General features: G+C 43.1%; 3 protein-coding genes across 10 annotated transcripts in view; 2 read left to right on the top strand and 1 right to left on the bottom strand.

The window, feature by feature from the left end:
• The window catches only part of rg (A kinase anchor protein rugose), a 152,771-nt gene extending 148,730 nt beyond the window's left edge, over nt 1-4,041 (bottom strand). For 4 of the 7 annotated variants that reach the window (XM_070282270.1, XM_070282272.1, XM_070282291.1 and 1 more), the window contains exon 1: nt 3,353-4,041. The gene's annotated coding sequence lies outside the window, so the exon portion shown is untranslated. The remainder of the gene's footprint in view (nt 1-3,352) is intronic. The other 3 variants (XM_070282293.1, XM_070282294.1, XM_070282292.1) reach the window with 2 other exon arrangements.
• Nucleotides 4,042-5,128: 1,087 nt separating this feature from the next.
• On the top strand, nt 5,129-21,303 carry sno (strawberry notch). Of its 2 annotated transcripts, XM_017246942.3 has the most exons (13): nt 5,129-5,735; nt 9,564-9,681; nt 10,536-10,988; nt 12,584-12,922; nt 15,614-16,081; nt 16,148-16,533; nt 16,606-17,012; nt 17,085-17,519; nt 17,602-18,793; nt 18,854-19,340; nt 19,408-19,546; nt 19,605-19,977; nt 20,046-21,303. In XM_017246942.3, exons 1-13 carry the CDS (start codon nt 5,733-5,735, stop codon nt 20,274-20,276), a joined length of 5,031 nt encoding a protein of 1,676 aa, XP_017102431.2. In that variant the 5' UTR covers nt 5,129-5,732; the 3' UTR covers nt 20,277-21,303. The 2 variants fall into 2 exon arrangements, with proteins under 2 accessions (XP_017102431.2, XP_017102432.2); XM_017246943.3 differs by lacking the exon at nt 12,584-12,922 and having other exon boundaries at nt 5,130-5,735.
• Nucleotides 13,081-14,323, top strand: LOC108129029 (uncharacterized). The gene has a single exon (XM_017246944.3). It carries the CDS (start codon nt 13,258-13,260, stop codon nt 13,945-13,947), a length of 690 nt encoding a protein of 229 aa, XP_017102433.2. The 5' UTR covers nt 13,081-13,257; the 3' UTR covers nt 13,948-14,323.
• Nucleotides 21,304-21,420: the final 117 nt, after the last annotated feature.

Raw genomic sequence — 21,420 nt, 5'->3', positions numbered from 1 at the left:
GGTGGTAGTGGTGACATTACATAAAAAAAGAGAGAGAAAGAGAAAAAGGTACATGAGTAACGAATGCAATTTTGGAATCTACAGGATGCGTTTCAAAAACGCACTTTTAAAAATAATATTTAAAAAATAATATTAAAAAATTTAAATAAAAATACTTATTACATAATCCATCTAAAAAAGCAAAACTTTGTTTGATCATCCATGGGTTAAGGTTGGGGTTGGTTGGGGGGAGTTAAAGGTTAAAGGTAGGTAGGGGGGGTTGCATGGGGCATACACGTGCTTGATGGAGCGAATTTTCGTTCCATTATTCATTCGCTTCTTGGAGCCAAAGTGGAAAATTGTCTGGGGAATTTATGTGCATTTATAATTTTCATTTTATTTCTATCTTTTTTTTTCTTCTTCTTTCGTTTTCGTTTTCGTTTTTTTTCTTCATTATTTGTAGATATATTTATACATGTTTCAAGACCCTGATTTTTATAATAACTTGGCTAATTCTTGACCAGTACTACCGACCACCGACCCGTCACGCACCGGCAATGAGACACGAAGAGGGCATTAACCCTCCGATGGGGTCGGAAAAGCCATGGAAAAACTGTCGAAGCCAACTCTATACATTGAGTTAACACATTTTGTTGTGAGAAAGAGAGAGAGAGAGATAGATATAGAATATGTGTTGACACACCTGAAGAAGGTGTGCTACTGGCGGCGGCAATGGAAACTCTTATGAAAGACGTCTTGTTACCAGGCTTTCATTTTGACAACTGTGTTTGTTCTGCGACGGGTTCTGGTTTTCAAAAAAAAACTATTAAAAGCCAATAAAAAATGGATGGAGTATCTGTTTCTTATAGATCTGTTATGCGATATCTATACGATGTTATATCATATGACTTTTGTTATTTGTTTAAGAAAACGAACTCAGAAACCATTAAAAAGCAAGCTTTGATGTCTTAAGAAGTCTTTAGTAGAGTTAGAGTATCTGTTTCTTATAGATATGGTATACGATATATTCTATACGATGTTATATCGTATATTTAACCCTAAAAAGTCCCTAAAAAGCAAGCCTTCCTGTCTCAAGTAGGCTTTAAAGATAGATTAAAGATAGAGTAGATCTATTTCTTATAGATATGGTATGCGATGTATCTTATACGATGTTATATCGTATGAAAACTGCTCAAAATCCTTAAAAAGCAAGCCTTTGTGCCTTAAGTAGTCTTAGAAGTAGATATAGCCTCGGTTTCCTATAGATATGGTATACGATATGTACCATACGATAATATATCGTATATATAACTTTAAAAAGTCCCCAAAATCCAAGCCCTTCTATTTTAATTAGTCTTTATAATAGATATAGTATCTTTTTCATAAAGATCTTTTATACGATATATTCTATACGACGATATATCGTCTACATAACTTTTAAAAATCCATAAGAATCAAGCCTTCCTGTCTTAGATAGTCTTTAGAATAGATATAGCCTGTTTATTTTATAGATCTTTTATACGATATATCCCATACGATATTATATCCCATAACTCTACCATTTTCCTCTAAAAACTCTACAGATTTTATTAAAAACCGGCTAAAATATGTAACTAGGCCTTGAACTAAAGCCAAAAACTCACTAAAAAATTAAACACCAATTACATAATAACTCTACACTTAAAAAATTATTAAAAAAAAGGTCATAAATAATCTCTGAAAAATTCCACAAGTATCTTCCATCCTATAAGTCACTACTTTTTATAAAGAACTAAGCTAAAAAAGGAAAGTCTTGATAAAAAAAGCGACAAAAACAAAACAACAAAAACAACACACATTGAAGATAAGAAAAAAAAGAGAAAAAAAAAATTAAAACACTAAGGCCGGTTCTACATTTTTTTTACTGGTTTTTTTTTTGTTTTTGAGGCTTTGAACTAATTACCATTTTTATTTGCACATTTATTACTTTTTGGGCAGAACAGGTGACGAGTGTGTCTCCAGCAGAGTCTCTAGATTGCGGATTATTGTAGCTTACGGATACTTTAGCTTCGAATGCGGCCGGCCACTCTGCTAATTGCACGTCAACAGAAATTCCATTTTCGAGAGCCGAGCCAGGGTCTCAATTGCGTTTAATATGCTTTAGCTTTTTGGCTTGGCTTTCAACTGCTACCACTTTTTGTTGTTTTCATTTTTATAGCTCCCCCTTAACCCCCCACCTTAACTAAGTCTCTTCCAAACGGAAAGAGAAAGAGAGGCAGAGCGCGAGAGGCGGCTAGTTGTTCTCTCAGTTTTGGTAATGTTGTTACGAAATAAAGATGCAATCCATGAGATCCATCTGAATGTGGAGATTTACTGATGAGATATTATAATTCTAAAATAATATAATCTGATTTTTAAGATACTTTTTTTTTTTTTTTTTTTAGAAAAATATCTCATAGATATCATTCTAGTTTCTAGCCAAGAATAGGGAGTTTACGTTTCGGTTTTGCCAACTGGAAGCTCTCTGCCTTTGTTGTTGTTGGTATTGGCGTTTTTTTTTTTTGAGGATGGCCAAAAGTGTCAGGAGCACGAGGGGGGGGGTGAGGTATGAGAGAAAAACCAAATTCGGTGGTTGATTTTGAAAGGTGACGGAGCCGGTAAAGGGGGGTGGCGGTGAAACCCGTTTCGGGTGATGTTTTTGTTGCTTTTGTTGCAATTGCAGCAGGCGGCCATCTAATTATGAATTGCAGGCACGCCGAGACAAGTTTTTCCTTTGTTTTCCTGCCGCTCTCTCTCTCTCTCTCTCGCGGATGCCAGGTGGGCTCTCTCACTCTCCCACTCTCGCACTTTCTCTCTCGCTGGGCACCTTTGAGTGGGAAAAATCAATGAAAGTCGGCCCACAGGAGAGAGATAGAGAGTGAGCCATGGCTCTCGCAAAAGAGAACCATTTCCCTCGTTCTGTAGCACTTCCTTACCCCAAAAAAAAAATAAAAAAAAAATAAAAGTGGACACACGTCGTCAGTTTGTTAACTTATTGGGTTCTTACCAACCACACTAACACAAACCTATACACTCTCTCTCTCTCTCTTCTCTTAGCCGCTCTTGCTTTGCTCTCTCTCACTCTCTGAGCCAACATCAACGTTGCGGCTTTTTCTTCTTCTTCTTGCCAACGTACTGTGTTTTATCGTATTATTTTGCACCGCTTTTTTTTTTTTTTTTGTCATTCCAGCAAGCACACAGCGACACCAAAATGCTAATTGGCCCAACTAACTACTAAAAAAAAAAAGCAAAACACACATTTAGAAAAAAAATAATAAAAAAAAAAACGAAACTAAAGCAAACAAAATGGTTAAGAATCTAAAAGATACATTAACGTAAGACTCCATATATTTACGTTGTTTTTCTTGTTGCTCTTTGCTGACCGTTCTCCGTTGACTATTTATCGTAATTCTGATTGGGATTTTTGTATTTTTTTTTTGGTTAAGCATTGCACACACATCCTTGCTCGTGTTAATCCTTGTTTATGTTTTACTTTTGTTCTTGTTACACCGTTACTCGAACTATTGTTGTTGTTGTTGTTGTTGTTGTTTAGCACACACACACGTCAAAAAAAATTCCAAAAAAAAATAAAGGAAAATAACATAAAGAAGAAGAAGAAGGTGAGGACGCGGCGGTCGGCGACGGAACGGGACGAGTGGCGGTGGCGGTGGCGGTGGCGTTGGCGTTGGCGGAAGGAGCAGCGGATAGTTAATTCATAAATGACAGAAAACAAAACATAACTAACGTTCACGTAACAAGAAGAAGCACAACCATTATTCACGTTTTACGTTCACGTTCCGTTCCGCTGGCTAATTGGAATTGTCTCCCGATCCTTGCCGCTCCGCAATTGTCCGCTTATTGGAGTCACCTTAACAGTTCCTTTCTTCTTTCGTTCCTTTCGTTCGTTCGTGGTTTTTTTCGAACGATATTTTCGAGGAATATTGTAAATCCAATTCAGCGACTAGCGCTCTGTGTGCGTTCACGTCGGCGATTCGAAACGAAAAAAAAACTATAAACTTGTTCCAACTGTTTATAACGCGGAACCGCTCGTCTGATTGGACTCTCTCTCCTCTCGCTAGATATGCGCAGCGAGAGGATTTCTTCCCTCTCAGAGCCTGCGTCCGATAGTATTTCAGAATTTGGCAACTCCAAAAATATTTCAAAGATATTTTACGATAAATTCTACAATTTACTAAGCATTTTTTATTAATTTCATTGAAAAACATTGAATAAATTAAAATAAACCTCAAAACTCTTGAAGAATCTAACTGAATATCTGTCAGATACATTTTCTTATTGGAGTTGTCATTTGAAATAATATAAGCCGGTTGTTTATAGCGGGCTTTCCTAACCCTAAAGACTACTTTGCTCTTTTAAATGCTCTTAATAAAAGGAAATCATAGAATTATAGAATTATATCTAAGGATAATATTACTTGCATCCCAAAAACTGATTTACAAAATCCTTGTTTATAAGTTTGGAGAAATGGCGTGGAATTTGTAAACGGGAACATGGCCCTGCTGGTCAGAGTCCTGGCCAGAGAAAGGTCTCCAATCTCATTTTCCATTTGTCTCTCAAGAGAAAGGTGCTTCCAATCAGCTGTTCAAAAGGGAAATTTTAAGAGAGCCTGGCTGAGGCGCGCGTAGCAAAGTTTTTCAAATTCTGAAACTGTTCGAAATTGGAAATAAAAGCATCACAAAAGCTAAAGAAGGATTTACTTTAACTTTAACAAACCAAAATATAAAGAAAGCCTTTAAAAATGCTTAAGAAATCTAATTTCAGAAAAAAATGTTGTTTTTAGGTAATACATGTTTAATTGTAAAAGTCTTATAAAAGAAACAGTGCTTAAACTTAAAATAAACGTTTTAATATTGTTTTTTCCTTGCTTATGCTAAGCAGACAACAATTTATTACATTATTTTCCATTAAAATCAAAATTTTATTTATTTCGATAAAAATTTTCAATTTTGTCTGGCAGCACCGGGTCATGGCGCGTAACGCTGGCGCTGCCAGACATAAAAGCAAAACTATCGATATCTCGATAAAAACAAATATTTATTTCGATAAGAGTCTGGCAACTCTAAGTGAAACTATTGAATAGAAATACCGATAGGTCCATCCATAGAAAGCAAAATAATCGAGGCATCGATGTTTCGCCACCTCTAGTTACGTGTTTTCGGCTTCTCTTCACTTCCTTTTCGTTTCCTTCCTCCTTCATTTTGTTGTTGTTGTTGCTGTTGCCATTCGGCTGCCGTTAGTGTGTGATTAAACAATAAACAAATCACAAATCGCGCCAGCAACAACAATCGTCTATAAACGCTAGTAAAAAAATCAAAGCCAGGCCATCACTGCCTCCGCCAACCGACACCGACACCTCCACCGCCATCCCGTTCCCCATTCCCCTATTGACGTGCCGCGCGCGGTGTCTTATATTGCGGAGTACGTTTTCGCTGCATTTGCTGACTGGCTGGCCGCCTAATCGGTTCCTTTTTTCCCCCCGGGCTGGAGTACTCTAGCTGGCGCTACCGAACAACCCAAACAAGAGGCCGTGAAAAGTGCTTACCAAGAACAAACAATTCCCAAAAAAAAAGAAACAAAAAAGATCGAAACGGAACGCAATACAAGTGAAAAAAAAAACGCGTGTGGAGCAGCGCCCGCGACTCTGTTCATTTTTTTTTTGTGGTTAAAACAGTTAACGGCAGAAACAAAACAACAATAACAACAATTGCTGCAAAATGGTAAGTTTTCTTAAAAAAAATAAAAAAAAAAATTGTGCGCTTCTGTTCTTGCCTTGGCTGCTGCTAGATATTTGTTTTAAATGGTTGTTATTGTTTTTGTTTCGCATGACCAAATGCAATTTCTTTGTTGCTGTGTTGCTTTTTTTGTTGTTGTTATTGTTGTTTTTTTTTGTTTTTGCTACGCACATGCACACACATGCACAAACAAAAACAAAGCGCCTGCCGAGGCAAGCAGCCGAGCAAGAAGAAGAAGCATTTACATTCTCATTCAATAATTTTTTGTTTTTATCTTGAAGACTCCGTCTAACCTCCACCCCCCCTTATCTTTTAGGGGGGGCATTCTAGAATCTGTGACAAGATTTTCGTCATTTGTCGTAAAGGGCGCCCACATTTTGGATTCGCATATTCGCGTGGCCTGGAGAACCATGTGTTTCCTCTTCCACTCGCCGCTTCTGACCCCCTCTCGCTCTAACCCACTGCCCAAGTCTCGTACACGCGCTCACTCATCGAATTTTTTTTTTTTTTTTTTTTTTTTGTATTTTTATTATTATTTGTTGTTGTTGTTGCTCTCTTTCCACACACACACGAGTTTGGGGGGGGGAGGAAAAAAAGATTCCGAGTCGAGAGAAAAAAAGTTGCGCTAGGTTAGGGTTAAGGCCATGCGATTTAGTTGGAGGGTTAAAGATGGTCAAAAAAAAGAAACATGGTGTTTATCAACAGTTATCTGTGGAAATACAAGAGTTACCGGATCAAGTGGAAGGTATTTCTTTTATAAACATACCGTCTGTGGTTATTGTTGATTTGAATCCGAATCCAGAGTCAGTCTAATAAACAAAAAGGTGTCTTAATCCCACGGTTTCTTTTTGTTTACAGTTATTCTGAAAAAAAAACCCCAAACGGTACTTGCCAAAACCATAGTATTCTTATCACTCATTGCATAAAATTCATGTCCTGTCCTGGCACTTGTTGCTTAGCGAGTGCATCAACCCCGACCTGCCCTTAGCTGGGACAGCCACCTCGTCATCCTCCTTGATGGGTGTTCACTGTGATTGCAGTACAAGTGCATTCCGGCAAACCGAACTCGAATCCGTGCTGCAGCCAGCCACTCCCACCGACAGCGCTGCTCCTGCTCTGCTGCAGTTTGGGGATTTCTGATTGGAACGGGGGTATTGGGGCTCTGGCCAAGCAGGCTCTTATTTATCGGCACTTCTGCTTTGGTCACTGCATTCGCAGTGCGACGCATGCGCCTGGCCAGTTGGGTTCTTGGCCTGGTCATCTGCAAAGTATCCTTTCGTGTGCTATCTATCTCTTTCAGTTGTTGTAGGTTGTCTCTATCGGACAAGTACACTGGGAAATATTATTTAAATAAAGTCTATTTTAAAGCTTGAAATTAATTTTAAATAATTTTAATTAAATTTTTATTTTAAATATATTTTTTCCAGTGTATCTATCTTCAAAATAACATTTTTATTTCCAGTCTTTGCTAATTTCTTCCCCTCTCCCTCTCTCCCACTAGCTTGTGTTTTGTTTCCTTTTGTTTTTATTTTTATATTCGCCGTTTTCTGGCAACCCTTTTCTGAAACGGTTAATGGAGCCATCCTTTTTTTTTTTTTTCTCTCCCCTGCCTGGTTTACCGTTTGTTTTGCAATTTCATGCCATTTTTTTCATGCCACAACAAGTTGAAAGGACATGACGCTTCTAAGCGTGCGAGTGGGAGGGTGTGTGGGTGGAAAAACACATGTTTTTGTTCAGAGATTTTCAGCATTTCCCTTGTTGCAAGGTCATTCGTTTTGATTTTATTTTGTGTGTCAACAAAAATGTTGCAATCCATAGATTTTTTGTGGGGGTGATGTGTGGCAGGGGGTAGCTTTATTCTTGTTGTTGTTTTTGGGGATTTAAGGACTAATTGGAGAGGATTAGATTCTAGAAGGGATTAGATATTAATTAAGGAAAGAGATGGCAATAGATTTTTGATTAAAAATTAAATTAATTAATTCAATTTTATTATAATTTCTTATTCTTATTCTTAAAAATTATTACAAAATATTTTAAATATTTTCATTATTTTGAGGCTTCACTGTCTCCATTGCATTATTGAAGTCTACATTTTGGGGCCTCATCCTTGTAGGTTGGTATATGGACACATATAGCCACCGAACGAACCAACCCGGACCCGGCGACAACACCTCTTCATTCACCTCCTCCTCCCTTCCCCCACCCCGCCTCCCCCTCTCTTCCATCTCAATCACATCTCAGTCTGTCTCGCTCTAATTGCTGTACATGCGCCACAGATTGCCGTCTCCACCCCCCCCACTGTCCCCGGTTTTCATCTTTCCAACTGAAGCAATCCCTTTGTTTGAAAACAAGGGGGGTGGGGTGGTGATGGGGTTGGAGTAGGGGTGGTGGGTGGTGGGATGATGGGATCACATGCACATTTCGCATAAAGGAGGAAACTTGGTATCTCTGCATGCCAAACATTTCAAAGGGCCCGAGCTGGGGGGTGGTGTGGGCGGGGGGTGGGCATACCAACCCCCTGTTGGCCCAAAGTGGAGCACAGTGGTTCCACAATGAAGGAAAAGTTTCAAGGATGTATTCCAAGGAGGAATTAATGACCTTTGAACCACTGTACCGCCAAAGGATATCAAAAGGGGTGACAAAGGGGTTGGCCTCGCGTTTGTTTATCGGCCTGTTCCCTGTTCTGTTCCTTCGGCACCGACTCCTCCACCTCCTCCTCCTCCTCTTCCTCCACCTCTGCCACCTCACACACACACGCCAGTAGTCTAATACCCCGGAGCCCCGGAGAGATGTTGGCCAGAAACAGGACTGGCAACCGAAACCGAAACCCACCCCAAAGTCCAACGTACTTAACCCCCGTCTACCGTCTACCTCGTCTTCTCCTCTTAACCCGCTGCCCGGGTGGTGGCCGCCGAAAAACTGCAGCCCGCTTTTGGATATATTCGCAGGATATGGACATGGATGTGGCTGTGATGATGGTGGTGGTGGTAGTGGGGGGACGGGTACACGACAGTGACGACGGCGACGACTGTGTGTGACTCCGGGGTTTTCAAACTCCGACTACTCCGGGCTTGTAGTTGGCCTCCACACGAGCATCGAATCAGTCGCATTTCAGTGCCGCCCAGTGTTTAGTACTCAGTAGTATCCTTCACATTATCCTGCACATCCTGGCCAAGAACCTTGTCGCTCCGCCGCTGAAAAGCATCTGACCACCTCGAGTGAGTGTCCTGCCACCCCATACTTTCCACTTTCCACCATTTTTCCGGCACTTTTTCTCCATTTTCCCTTTCTTTTTTTTTTTTTTTCATCCACGCGGTGTGTGCACATTTTTTTCCTCGTTCTTTTTGTGCCGTTTTTTCTAAACAGACCTTCTCCTCGGTCTTTTGTCTTCTGTCTCTTTTTTATTCCGGCCAGCAGTTGGATCTCTCGCTCGCCCTTCCACTTCCAGCCCGCAAAAGTGTGCTACAAAAATAAAAGTGCCGTTTTTATTTTTTTTTCTGTGACATTTATTTCTTTTCTGTTTTGTTTTCGTTTCGTATTCGTTATGGCCAGTATCTGTGTGTTGGTGTTAGTGTGTGTTTGTGTTTGTTTTTTTTTTTTGGGTGATTCCCCGCATTTTTTTTAATATTAATTGAAAGTTTTTCCAATCGAGAGAACTATATGGAACTATGGAAAATATCGATTTTCATTCGCGTTCTCGTTGGTAACATTGTTTCTTAAGGCACTGCAAGAAATTGGGAAAGATTATTTTATATATTATTATTTAAAATTAATATTTATTAATTATATTTAATTTTTATTTCTATTTTTTAGACATCAAAGAAACGCAAAACCTTTTTAGACGCCGACGACGAGGATGATAATTTTGATGAGGACGATTCTGGCTCCGATTTTGATGATGACGAGGATCCAGACCAAATAGAAGTGCCAGGTGAGTGACAAGGAGGGCCAGGGACTAAGCCTTTATATTAAGTTTAAATACTGATTAGGCTTAATCAAGGCAATTATCTTAAGAACCTTTGATTTTGGAGGAAAATTAATTAAAAGACAACCTGCATTAGTCCCTGAAATATTAATGAAATCACCTTTTGGGGTTGATGGATCTGTTCGATATCGATATATATATAATATATATACTACCTCGCTATATACCAAAAGTCCAGTGCTATGTGCATGTGGCATGTGGCATTATAGTGCGTCACGCATGTCTATAATGATTCCCAGGGATATATATAAGATATAAGAGGGGGATATAAGAGGACATCTTGCGTCATAATGTGGAGCTATCCGGACCTGAATAATTCAACTCCATTAGCCATCAAAGGTGGCGCTATTTCTGGAAAAGATTTGTGGCATCTTCTTAAGGATTGCTAGCATTACATGGGGCTGTACACAAGGATATTATGTGGTGCAGTTAAGCACATACTAACTATATAATTATGATTATGTATCAGTGACGTACATGACCTTTCCCCTTTGTCGGGTAATTTGCTGCAAAGCATTTACCATCTTGTACATGCCCCCCCAGTACATACTTAAGCTCCCCCAACACACACACACATGCCACATGCCACATGCCACATGTACGCACAATGCATATCTATCTTTGCTCATTAATTAGATATTTACCTTAAATGAGGGTGGTCTTGGTCCTGGTCTTGGTCTTGGTCCTGGTCCTTGAATGATTATGTCTGCATTGCATTCGATTTCCATCAAGAGGTTGGGTCGCAAGTGAGCTCCGCAAGGATCTAATTATGATTCTATTTGATTCTCCTCCTCTTCCAGGTGGAGGTCGTGATCTGAACACCGCTGTCACCTACGCCCAGAATATACGCAGCGGCGTGGGTGTTCCCAAAGCCACTGCTCCTGCCCCAGTACCCATCGAATCGGCCAAGATTGTCATCAACAACAACAACATCAAGCCGATATCGTTGCTGCGCATCAACAACAACAACAAGCCCATCGTCGGCAGTATCCTTGCCAATAATACCATCAAGACCAGTAACGGTACCATCGCCACCGGAGGAGGCACTGCCACCGTAGCCGCCAATCCTCTGCGGAAGATCATCACACCGATAACGACAGCGGTTAGGGCAGCAGGTGTGGGCGGAGCTGCAACTGCCACCGTCGGAGGCGTGACTGTGGGCGGCAAGATCACCGCGATACCGATGCCCAGAAAAGTAGTGCTAGAGAATAATTTAAGCAACATGCCAAAGAAACTAAACAACCCAGTAACTGGTGAGTATTTAAAAAAAAAATAATAATAATTAAGTATTTTAAAAAATATGTTGAAAACACAAGCTACAAAAAAAAGTGCATGTTTGGAGAGATTTTTCAAGTTTGGAGTCAAGACAGTGTGGCCTTAGATTCTCAGAATAATGTGGCCTTAGGTTCTCAGAATAATGTGGCCTTAGTTGTAGTATAGTTTTTGAAGAATTTTTAAAAGAGTTGGAAATTTTAGTAAATGGAAGTGCATATTTCTATAATTTTGTTTATTTTTCAATAATATATACTATATTCAATACTATATTATATATTTCAATACTAGTGTGACCATATTTTTGTAGAGTATTTAAAGAGTTTATTGAAAAATGGTTTTCTTTGTTAATGGTTTGGAAAATATTCGTAAACGGAGAGGTATACTTATATATGTATTTCTTTAAAATGTATATTCCTAAATTAGTATGACCATATTGTCTCAAGTTTTTAAAGTTTTTGAAGCAATTTTTAAAGTTTATACAAAAGTACATAGAAAAGTATTCCTAAAAAAAGTTATTTTTAAAAGTTTTTGATAGTTTTTGATAGTTTTTGAAATAATTTTTGATATTAATGCAAGAAATTATGGAATATGTCTCTAATAGAAGTTAGAATTAATATTTTCAAACAAATATGACCATATTTTGCACAGTTTTTAATAGTTTTTGAAGTAGTTTTCACTCAGAATAGAAATATTATGGGAAATTTTTATAACAGACCTTAAATTTTGTGTTGAAAAAATAATATAACCATAGTTTTCATAGTTTTTAAATGTTTTTGGAGCTGTTTTTGAACCTTATACAAAAAATCATTGAAAATATTAGTAAAAGAAGTACAAATATACATTCCAAAAATAATAATACGACCATATATATTTCAGTTTTTAAAGATTTTAGAGACTGTTTTTGATCTTGATACCCAAATTTATAGAAAATATTAGTTATAGAAGTTTAAAAGTTAAATTATAAAAATAATATGACCATATTATTCATAGTTTCTGAAACTATTTTTTGGAACTTGCTACAGGAACTCTTAGAAATAATAGTAATAGGCGTTAGAAATGTTTATTCCAAAAATAGTATGACCATATTTTTAAAATTTTTTTAATTTAAAGATTTTAAAGACTTTATTCTTAAACTTGATTAAAAAACTATTAACAAAAATGTTGTATACCAAAAATAGTATGACCATATTTTCGATCTTAATACAAAAAAAGGCTATATAATAGTAACTAAATAATCAATAGTAGCCATGTAAAGTTAGCTATATAATCATTAAAAGTACATGGATAAAATATATATTTCTCACAACTGGCCACACTGTTCTACACTTGAAGAAAATAAAGCCAAACTCAGCTGTGAATAATTTATTAATACTGCCTGTGTTGTTCTCTTCCTTTATCTCTCTCTCTCTCTCTTCTCTCATGTATCCCTTTTGCTTTCCTTTGGTTCGATTACACTTGAAAAAAATACCCACTCCCTATTTTTTGTTGGTTTTTTTGTGTTTTGTGGTCCTGTGCTTTGGTTTCGTTTTTTTTTTTTGTTGAATCCGTATCCGAAATCCGTATCCAATCCCAGCGAGAAGCAGCAGCCACCCAGCAACGGCCAGCGGTGGTGGGTCAGGTGGAGGCACCGTTGCCGGAGGGGGTGCCGCCAGCAGTTACCTGAGCAGCGGCGCCGGGAGCTACCTGAACAGCCTGAGCACCAACGAGCTGATGAATTTGGCCGCCTATGTGGCCGCCAAGGGAAACAGTGGCCCACCGCCGCCGCCCCCCTCAACGGCCACCAATTCGGTGAAGAGTGTGATGGGCGGGGCGGGAGCGGGAGCGGGTGGTAGTTTTTTTGGCGGAGGTGCCACTGCATCCACATCCGCCTCTGCTGCCAACTTCAACATGGCCGCGTCTTTATTGGCGCAGAGTAAGTCGATTAATGTTGGTAACAACCAAGAATACTCTTCTCTCGTAAGGATAATCTGAATCTGTAATCTGTGTAATATATATATATATATATACTATATAAGGATTATGCCCGAGTAGGCTGTGAAAAACCCACCTAAGCCCCACCAGCCTCTAGGAATTTCAGTCTCAACCCAAACGTCCACCGGATCACATAGAAATTCCTTCCCTTCGGGTTTAAAAAATAAAAATATATTTAACCTTAATTTTAAATTCGAAATTCAAAAAATAAAAAGTCTTTCGGTTAGAAACCCAACCCTTCCCCTCCAAGTCCCCTATTCTTCTTCCAAATTCGAGATGAACATGAATATCCAAGAGACGAACGAGCGAAGGATGATGATGATGATGATGACGAAGCGGCAGCGGGAGGAGGAGGAGGAGGTGAAGCAGCTCCGGACACTGATGTCCCTGCCGCCGGCCAACTGGGAGGCACTGCAGCAAGCCGTTCGGGTGAACGTGGCCAAGGCCATGGAGGACTTTTATCGGCGGCATGCCCGCGGGATTCGCAAGCTGGAGCTGATGATCGAGAGGGAGCTGTTGCCGAAGCTGAGGGGCATACCGCCAGATGGCAAGGCCAGCAAGGAGACCAGGAGAACGGTGCGTCTTGTGAAGCGACTGCTGTATCGGGTGGAGCGCCTGCGTCCAGTGGTCATGGTGCGGCTGCCCGTTCAGGACAATAGCAGCTACAAGCAGCCGGTGAGGATGAGCGGCTCGACTTCCGATTTGAGATACAAGAATAGACGTCGGGCTGCCAGGATGTCCTCCAGTAGTGGACAACCACGACGACCCGGCAAGCCGTGGTTCCCTCAGAAATGCCACAACACCATCGGACACACCCAGCTCCGGCCGAGCGATCCGCGACAGCGACAGAATCCGTGCGGCGGGAATATGACCTTCATGGAGTCCTCCCCCGCAATGCCCCTCAACCAAGGTCTGAAGAACTTCCCTCCTGGAGGGCGGTGGGCGGCTCCCATGTTCTACGATTGATTCTGTCCATTGGAGAGACCCTCCTCAAAAAATTGACACCATTTGTGGATCTATTGTGACCTCACAGACAATGGGATGACGATGTTTTGATAGCAAGGATTGTAATCTATGTAATCTGCAAGGATTATTAATGGGATAGATGTGTTCCAGTCCAGTCCAGTGCGGAGTGTGCGGAACGATATATACTGTATATATCATATTGTATACGTTTATAATTTGCGTACAAACTGTTCTTCATAAAAACGCACACTAAAAACACGAGCTTGTAACAAATGAAGGTCCTTCCTTCCATCCGATCTCATCTTCTGTTACGAAATTCCAAATATTGTTACACCCAAAACTTAAATTAAATTAAGGAAGTAGCTTTTCATTAAAAGGAAGTAACTTTTAATCCCAAACAGGGTCTGGAAGGGTTTGACTATTCATTTTATTAAGGATGTTCTACACGAAGGTCATCTGATTCAAGGAAAATAATCGAAATAATCGGAGTTTTTAATCGAAAAAGGATGAAAAATGTTACAATCAGGTCTTATTTCATAAAAACGTTGAGAGAAAATGAGATAGTGTGAAGGTTTTTAACTTAATTAACTAGTAATAACTAATTATTAATAACTAACCACCTTAAACTCTCTCAAAAATATCGAAATAATCGACAAGGTTAATCGGAAAACTATGAAAAATGTTACAAAACACATGCCCCATTTCAGAAAGCGTCTTAAAGTGTTCGAATTTGTATTCCACATGAGATAGTTTAATGTTTTTTTTTTTTGTAATTTAATAACTTACCTTGAACCTTACCTTGAAATATCGAAATAATCGAAATTATTGATCGGAAAACTAAAAAAATCTATCAAAGACGTATCTAATTCCAAAAAAAATTTCTGGAAGCGTTGGGATTTCTATTCAACATAATATAGTTTGAATGCTTTTCTTTGTAATTACCTTAAACCTTAAAGAACATATCGAAATAATCGAAGTTGTTGATCGAAAAAATTACGAAAAGTGTAAGAATCAAGTCCCATTTCAAACCACTACCAAGAGAGCTAGAATTTCTATTCAACAAGAGATAGTGTGAATGTTTTTACTTAATAATACACTTTAAACCTTATATAATAATCGAAATAATCGAAATTGTTAATCGGTAGATTATAAAAAAGTTAAAAAACATTATCATACTCCAAACAAGGTCCAGAAGAGCTAAGATTTCTAATCAACGCAAGATAGCGTTTTAAGATACATAGTTTGTCTTTATCCTTAAACCTTATAAAATAATCGATTTAATCGAAATAGTTAATCGAAAAACTAAAACCAACTAGTACCCTTCCAAACAACATCCTAAAGGGCCAGGACTTCCATTCAACACAAGATAGAGTCCCTCTTCTTCCTAATTAGTCGCTCGTAACCCTAAAAACTATCGATAAAATCTCAATTGTTAATCGAAAACCTATCCTTAGAAAAAATATTGTTCTAATCAGTCACTGGATTCTGAATATCCTTAATTATAATCCTTAGAAAGTAAGTCATGTAAGTCCCTTTCATTCCCTGCTCTCTTCCCTCTTGCAACCGCCCCTATATGTCTGTCTCTCTTTAGTTGGAAGACCATACACCTTGCTCTCTCTAATGCCAGAAACGTAACCACCAACCACGCCTCCCGTTTCCATTGCAGTGAGCTATGCCGGTGCCCAGCCGATGCGCCCCTTCAAGGTGACCGCCACGGGCCTCCAGAAGATGACTCCCAGCGCCGCCACAACAGTGGCCACCACCGCAGCGGCTTCAGGACCGGGAGCAGTTAGTGGAGCAGCGGCCGGAGGAGCTGGCGCCGGTGGCGGGGTCAAGGGAGGACCCGCCATGATGGAGGCCATCCAGAAGCTGATTGCCATGAACCCCGAATACCTGACCAGCGGAATACCCAACAATGTGTTCCAGATGTTCATGCAGTCGATGCAGCAGCCACGTCCGAGTGCCGCGCTGCCGGCCATGCAGGTGACTCCCGCCTCCGTGATGTCCGCCGGGGGTGGCAATGTCGCGGGAGCACATCCCTCGGCAGCTACTTACGTCCAGCAGGAGGACGACGAGGCCGACTATGAAGAGATGGGCGTGGCCGAGACTTATGCCGATTACTGGCCAGCCAAGTGTAAGTCCTACTCCTTCCCCTCCCATCGAAGGTAGTTTCTAATCCTGGACTTGCTCCGATTTCCAGTGAAGCTGGGCAAGAAGCACCCGGACGCCGTGGTGGAGACCGCCTCGCTGAGCTCCGTGGAGCCATGTGATGTCTACTACAAACTATCCATTCCCGCCGAGACCATCAACAGTGGCCAGCTGAGCGCCCTCCAGCTGGAGTCCATTACGTACGCCTCCCAGGCCCACGATCACCTCCTGCCCGATGGGAGCCGTGCCGGCTTCCTCATCGGCGACGGTGCTGGTGTGGGCAAGGGTCGCACCATTGCCGGCATCATCTACGAGAACTATCTGAAGGGCCGCAAGAAGGCTCTCTGGATATCCGTGTCCAATGATCTCAAGTACGATGCCGAGCGGGATCTCAGCGATATCGGAGCCAGTCGCATCGATGTCCATGCTCTGAACAAGGTAGGAATCTATTCCGATGGTGGAATCAATGACCACTAATTCTCATCCTCCATGTCCTCCTCTTCCTTTCAGTTCAAGTACGCCAAGATCAGCTCCGATGTGAACAACAACTGCAAGCGGGGTGTCATCTTCAGCACCTACTCCGCTCTGATCGGAGAGTCGAACAACAAGACGGGCAAGTACCGTTCCCGCTTCCGCCAGCTGCTGCAGTGGTGCGGCGAGGATTTCGAGGGCCTGATCATCTTCGACGAGTGCCACAAGGCCAAGAATCTGTGCCCGGTGGGCTCGGGCAAGCCCACCAAGACGGGCCAAACGGTATTGGAGCTGCAGCAAAAGTTGCCGAAGGCGCGCGTCGTCTACGCCTCCGCCACGGGTGCCTCCGAGCCCAAGAACATGGCGTACATGGTGCGGCTGGGTCTCTGGGGCCAGGGCACTGCCTTTGCCAACTTCAATGACTTCATAACAGCTGTGGAGCGACGGTGAGTAGTCCTCAAAGTGATGTCCTCCAAGGCGGGAATGGGTCTAACAAGAGGTTCTTCTTCTGTTCGCAGGGGTGTGGGCGCCATGGAGATCGTGGCCATGGACATGAAGCTGCGGGGCATGTACATCGCCCGACAGCTGAGCTTCAAGGGGGTCAGCTTCAAGATCGAGGAGGTGCCGCTCTCCAAGGAGTTCCGCAAGATCTACGACCAGTCGGTGGAGCTCTGGGTGGAGGCCATGCAGAAGTTCACCGAGGCGGCGGAGCTGATCGATGCCGAGAGCCGCATGAAGAAGACCATGTGGGGCCAGTTCTGGTCCTCGCACCAGCGCTTCTTCAAGTACCTCTGTATCGCCGCCAAGGTCAATCATGCCGTGACAGTGGCCCGCGAGTCCATCAAGTATGGCAAGTGCGTGGTCATCGGCCTGCAGTCCACCGGCGAGGCACGTACTCTCGACCAGCTGGAGCGGGATGACGGCGAGCTCACCGACTTTGTTTCCACCGCCAAGTAAGTAGCAGCTAGGAACGATGCAGCCCATCCGGATAACTGAAACTAATCCCACCACCATCCCCCCACTCTCTTCCGACAGAGGCGTCTTCCAGTCGTTTGTGGAGCGCCACTTCCCCGCCCCCGATCGCAATCGCATCAATCGCATCCTGGGCCTCTACGACGACACCCCGGCCACTGACTCCGGCTTCGGGAACAACAACAACAACAGCAGTTCGGGTGCTAGCTCGGCGGCTGGGAAGCGCAAGGCCGGAGGAGCAGCTGGAGCCGGCGGGCAGGACAACGGCAAGTCGAAGAAGAAGAAGCGCCGCAACTCGTGGCAGGACTTTGACGACAGCGACGAGGAGGAGGAACGCAAGCCGAAGACCGAGGCCGACAGTCCGGATAGCGACAGCGACGATGCGAACAGCGACGACGCCTTCGGCAGCGACCAAGATGACGACGATGAGGACGATGATGATGACCGGGACGGCGACAGTGACCGTCGCAGTGTCGCCAGCGATGCCAGCTCCGACTTCAATCCCTTCTTCAGCGGCAGCGACAGCGACATCGATCCCTGGGTGAATGCCCGCAGCAAGAAGACCACCAAGAAGAAGACCCAGAAGAAGCTCAAGAAGAAGGTGAAGAAGGAGAAGATCAAGAAGGAGCCGGGTGTCTCTTCCTCCACCGAAGGCAATGCCGCCATGTCCGCTGCTGTGGTGGCGGCCCTCAACGCGGCCAAGACCCGCAAGTCGCAGCTCTCCACGCAGGACAAGATCCAGGATCTGCTGCAGAAGAAGCAGGAGCTGAAGGGCACGGTGACGCCGGTGGGCGTTAATGGCGTCAAGCTGAACTACGGTCCGCCGCCGAAGGATGCCATCGAACGGGCGTGCACCATGAAGGAGGAGCTGTTGCGTAAGATCGAGCGCCTGGGCGCCCGCCTGCCGCCCAACACGCTGGATCAGCTCATCGACGAGCTGGGCGGTCCGGACAACGTGGCCGAGATGACGGGCCGACGCGGCCGTGTGGTCCAGAACGACGACGGCACCATCCAGTACGAGTCCCGTACCGAATCCGATGTGCCGCTGGAAACGCTGAACATCACCGAGAAGCAACGCTTCATGGACGGCCAGAAGGACGTGGCCATCATCTCGGAGGCGGCATCCAGTGGTATATCGTTGCAGAGCGATCGCCGCGTCTTCAATCAGCGGCGTCGTGTCCACATCACCTTGGAGTTGCCCTGGTCGGCGGATCGAGCCATCCAGCAGTTCGGTCGTACCCATCGTTCGAATCAGGTGGGTCGAATCCTCTCAAGCTTTCGCTTCTTCTTGCTTTAATGTCCAATCCATCTACAGGTCAATGCCCCCGAGTACATTTTCCTGATCTCTGACTTGGCCGGTGAGCGGCGTTTCGCCTCCACGGTGGCCAAGCGTTTGGAATCCCTGGGCGCCCTGACCCACGGCGATCGCAGGGCCACCGAAACCCGTGATCTCTCCCAGTTCAACATCGACAACAAGTACGGCCGGCAGGCCCTCGAGACGGTAATGCGCACCATTATGGGCTATGAGTCGCCGCTGGTGCCGCCACCCACCGACTATAGCGGCGAGTTCTTCAAGGACATTGCCGGGGCGCTGGTGGGCGTGGGCATCATAGTCAACAGCGAAAGCCATCCGGGTGTCCTCAGTCTGGACAAGGACTACAACAACATATCAAAGTTTCTCAATCGCATTCTCGGCTGTCCGGTCGACTTGCAGAACCGACTCTTCAAGTACTTTACGGACACCATGACAGCCATCATCCTGCAGGCCAAGCGAGCTGGTCGCTTCGACCTGGGCATTGTGGGTGAGTGTAGTCCAGGGATTAGGAAGCCACACAACAAGATAGATATTTATAAGTGACTTATCCTCAGATCTGGGTGCCGCTGGCGAGAATGTGAACCGAGTCCGACTTACACGTTTCCTGCGCAAACATGCCACCGGAGTGGCTCCCACGGAGCTGCACACAGTGCGTGTGGAGCGAGGCATGATCTGGCAGGAGGCCATTGATAAGTAAGTTGCCACTAAGCCCCACTTCCTGGCCACTTGGCTAATGATCTTGTGGTTACAGATACGCCGACCTCTTCAACGACAACGAGGGCTTCTACCTGTCCCACCAGCTGCGCAACCAGAAGCGCACCGCCATCCTGGTAGTGGTTCTCGAGCAGCAGCCGTCACGCAGCTCCACGAGCACCGATTCGGAGAATGCCAAAAAGAAAAAGACCAGCACCAAGAAGGAGATCATGTGCCAGATCTATCGCCCCAACACGGGCCTCCAAGTCCGCCACGAGTCCCTGTTCGAGCTGGAGAAGAAGTACCGTTCGGTGACCACCGAGGAGGCCGAGCCCCACTGGATCGAGCAGTACGATGCTTCGGTGAACACCTGTTCGCATGCCTACTGGAACGGCAACTGCCGGAATGTCAGCATGGGTCACGATTGCGAGGTGAGTAGTAGTGGTGCTTGATCTCAGATTGGGTCCCAGATTGATATCTCTTTTTGATCCATCTCCAGGTGGGATTGCGGCAGCGATTGTACCACGTCCTGGCCGGATCGGTTCTGTCCGTCTGGGGACGCGTCGAGCACATTCTAAATACACGTTCCAACAGCAAAATGCAGGTGATACGCATGAAGACAACGGAGGGCGAGAAGATTGTGGGCACCATGATCCCCAAGTCCTGTTTCGAGCTGCTGATGAACGATCTGCGCAGCGATTCCGAGAAGCAGGAGGAGTTCAACTACTGAACAGCCGCCGAGCCTAGTAGCATGGCCATTGGCTCCCTTTTTTTTGTGTGATTTTCCTCGAGATGCGCATCTTCCAGCAGCCCACCCACCTCCCGCAGGCCAAGCAAGAGAGTGTGTGGGCGGGCGGGCGTACGGGGAAAGCCTCTAATGAGTAATATATATATATATATATATATATATATAAATACTACTATAATTACAATTAACTATTAAATATAACGATGTATCTGTATGAATAGATACGCTTAGCACGTACATATGTAAAATGACATGAAGTATCCCTGAAGTAGGGGATAATCCAGGACAGTCGCTATACTTTTTTCATTATTTTTTTTTCTATTGACATATTTTTAAAATAGAATTAATGCACGTTGAACCCCAGAACCACACAGACCCCAAAAACCAAACCCAAAAGCCCCAAACCCAGACATCAGACACTAGACAGACATCCATGCTGAATGGATGTAGGACGCTATGTAGGGAGTATCGTAGTGAGAAGTGAAGAAATGAAAACGCTTATATGAATGGACTTTTTCTCAATGATGAAATAATAATTTAAATTATCACCTTTAGTTTAACACCACACCCCCCCCCTTGGTACAGAAACCGCCGACACACTTTGTAAACTATTTATTTTTTTATCATTTATACCACATACACACACAAACACAAACATATACCCTTATTATTAAATCGTTTTCCTTAAAGTAACTAAACCATTATAAGATATATATATATTTTTGATGGCTGCAGCGCAGCGCAGCAAAATGAAAAAAGAAAAAAACCCCAAGCTAAGGCATTTTTTTTTTCTTAAACTTAAACACAAAACTGCAGTTTGTAGTTAGAAAGTATCTACTTGTAATACCTAAAAATAAGCTAAGCATCTGAAAGAGAAAACAAAAAGTTAAGAAAAGAAATTAGGGCGGCAAGAGAATAAATGTGAAAATTAGAATGTAATAAGCGTGAGAATTAATGTGTGCACACATACGTACAATTAATAAATATAAATGTGCGGACTAAATGAAAATTTCAAGTGTTTTTTTTGAAGGATCTTAAAAGTTTCAGCACTTTTATCCGCACTTTTGAATTTTCCGCCAATTGGAAATCGAATACTTTGTCGATAAATCGATTAGTTCTGTAGTGC

This window comes from Drosophila bipectinata, chromosome XL (genome assembly GCF_030179905.1).
Source record: "Drosophila bipectinata strain 14024-0381.07 chromosome XL, DbipHiC1v2, whole genome shotgun sequence".
Taxonomy (NCBI): domain Eukaryota; kingdom Metazoa; phylum Arthropoda; class Insecta; order Diptera; family Drosophilidae; genus Drosophila; species Drosophila bipectinata.
This window is presented reverse-complemented; position numbering and strand designations above follow the sequence as displayed.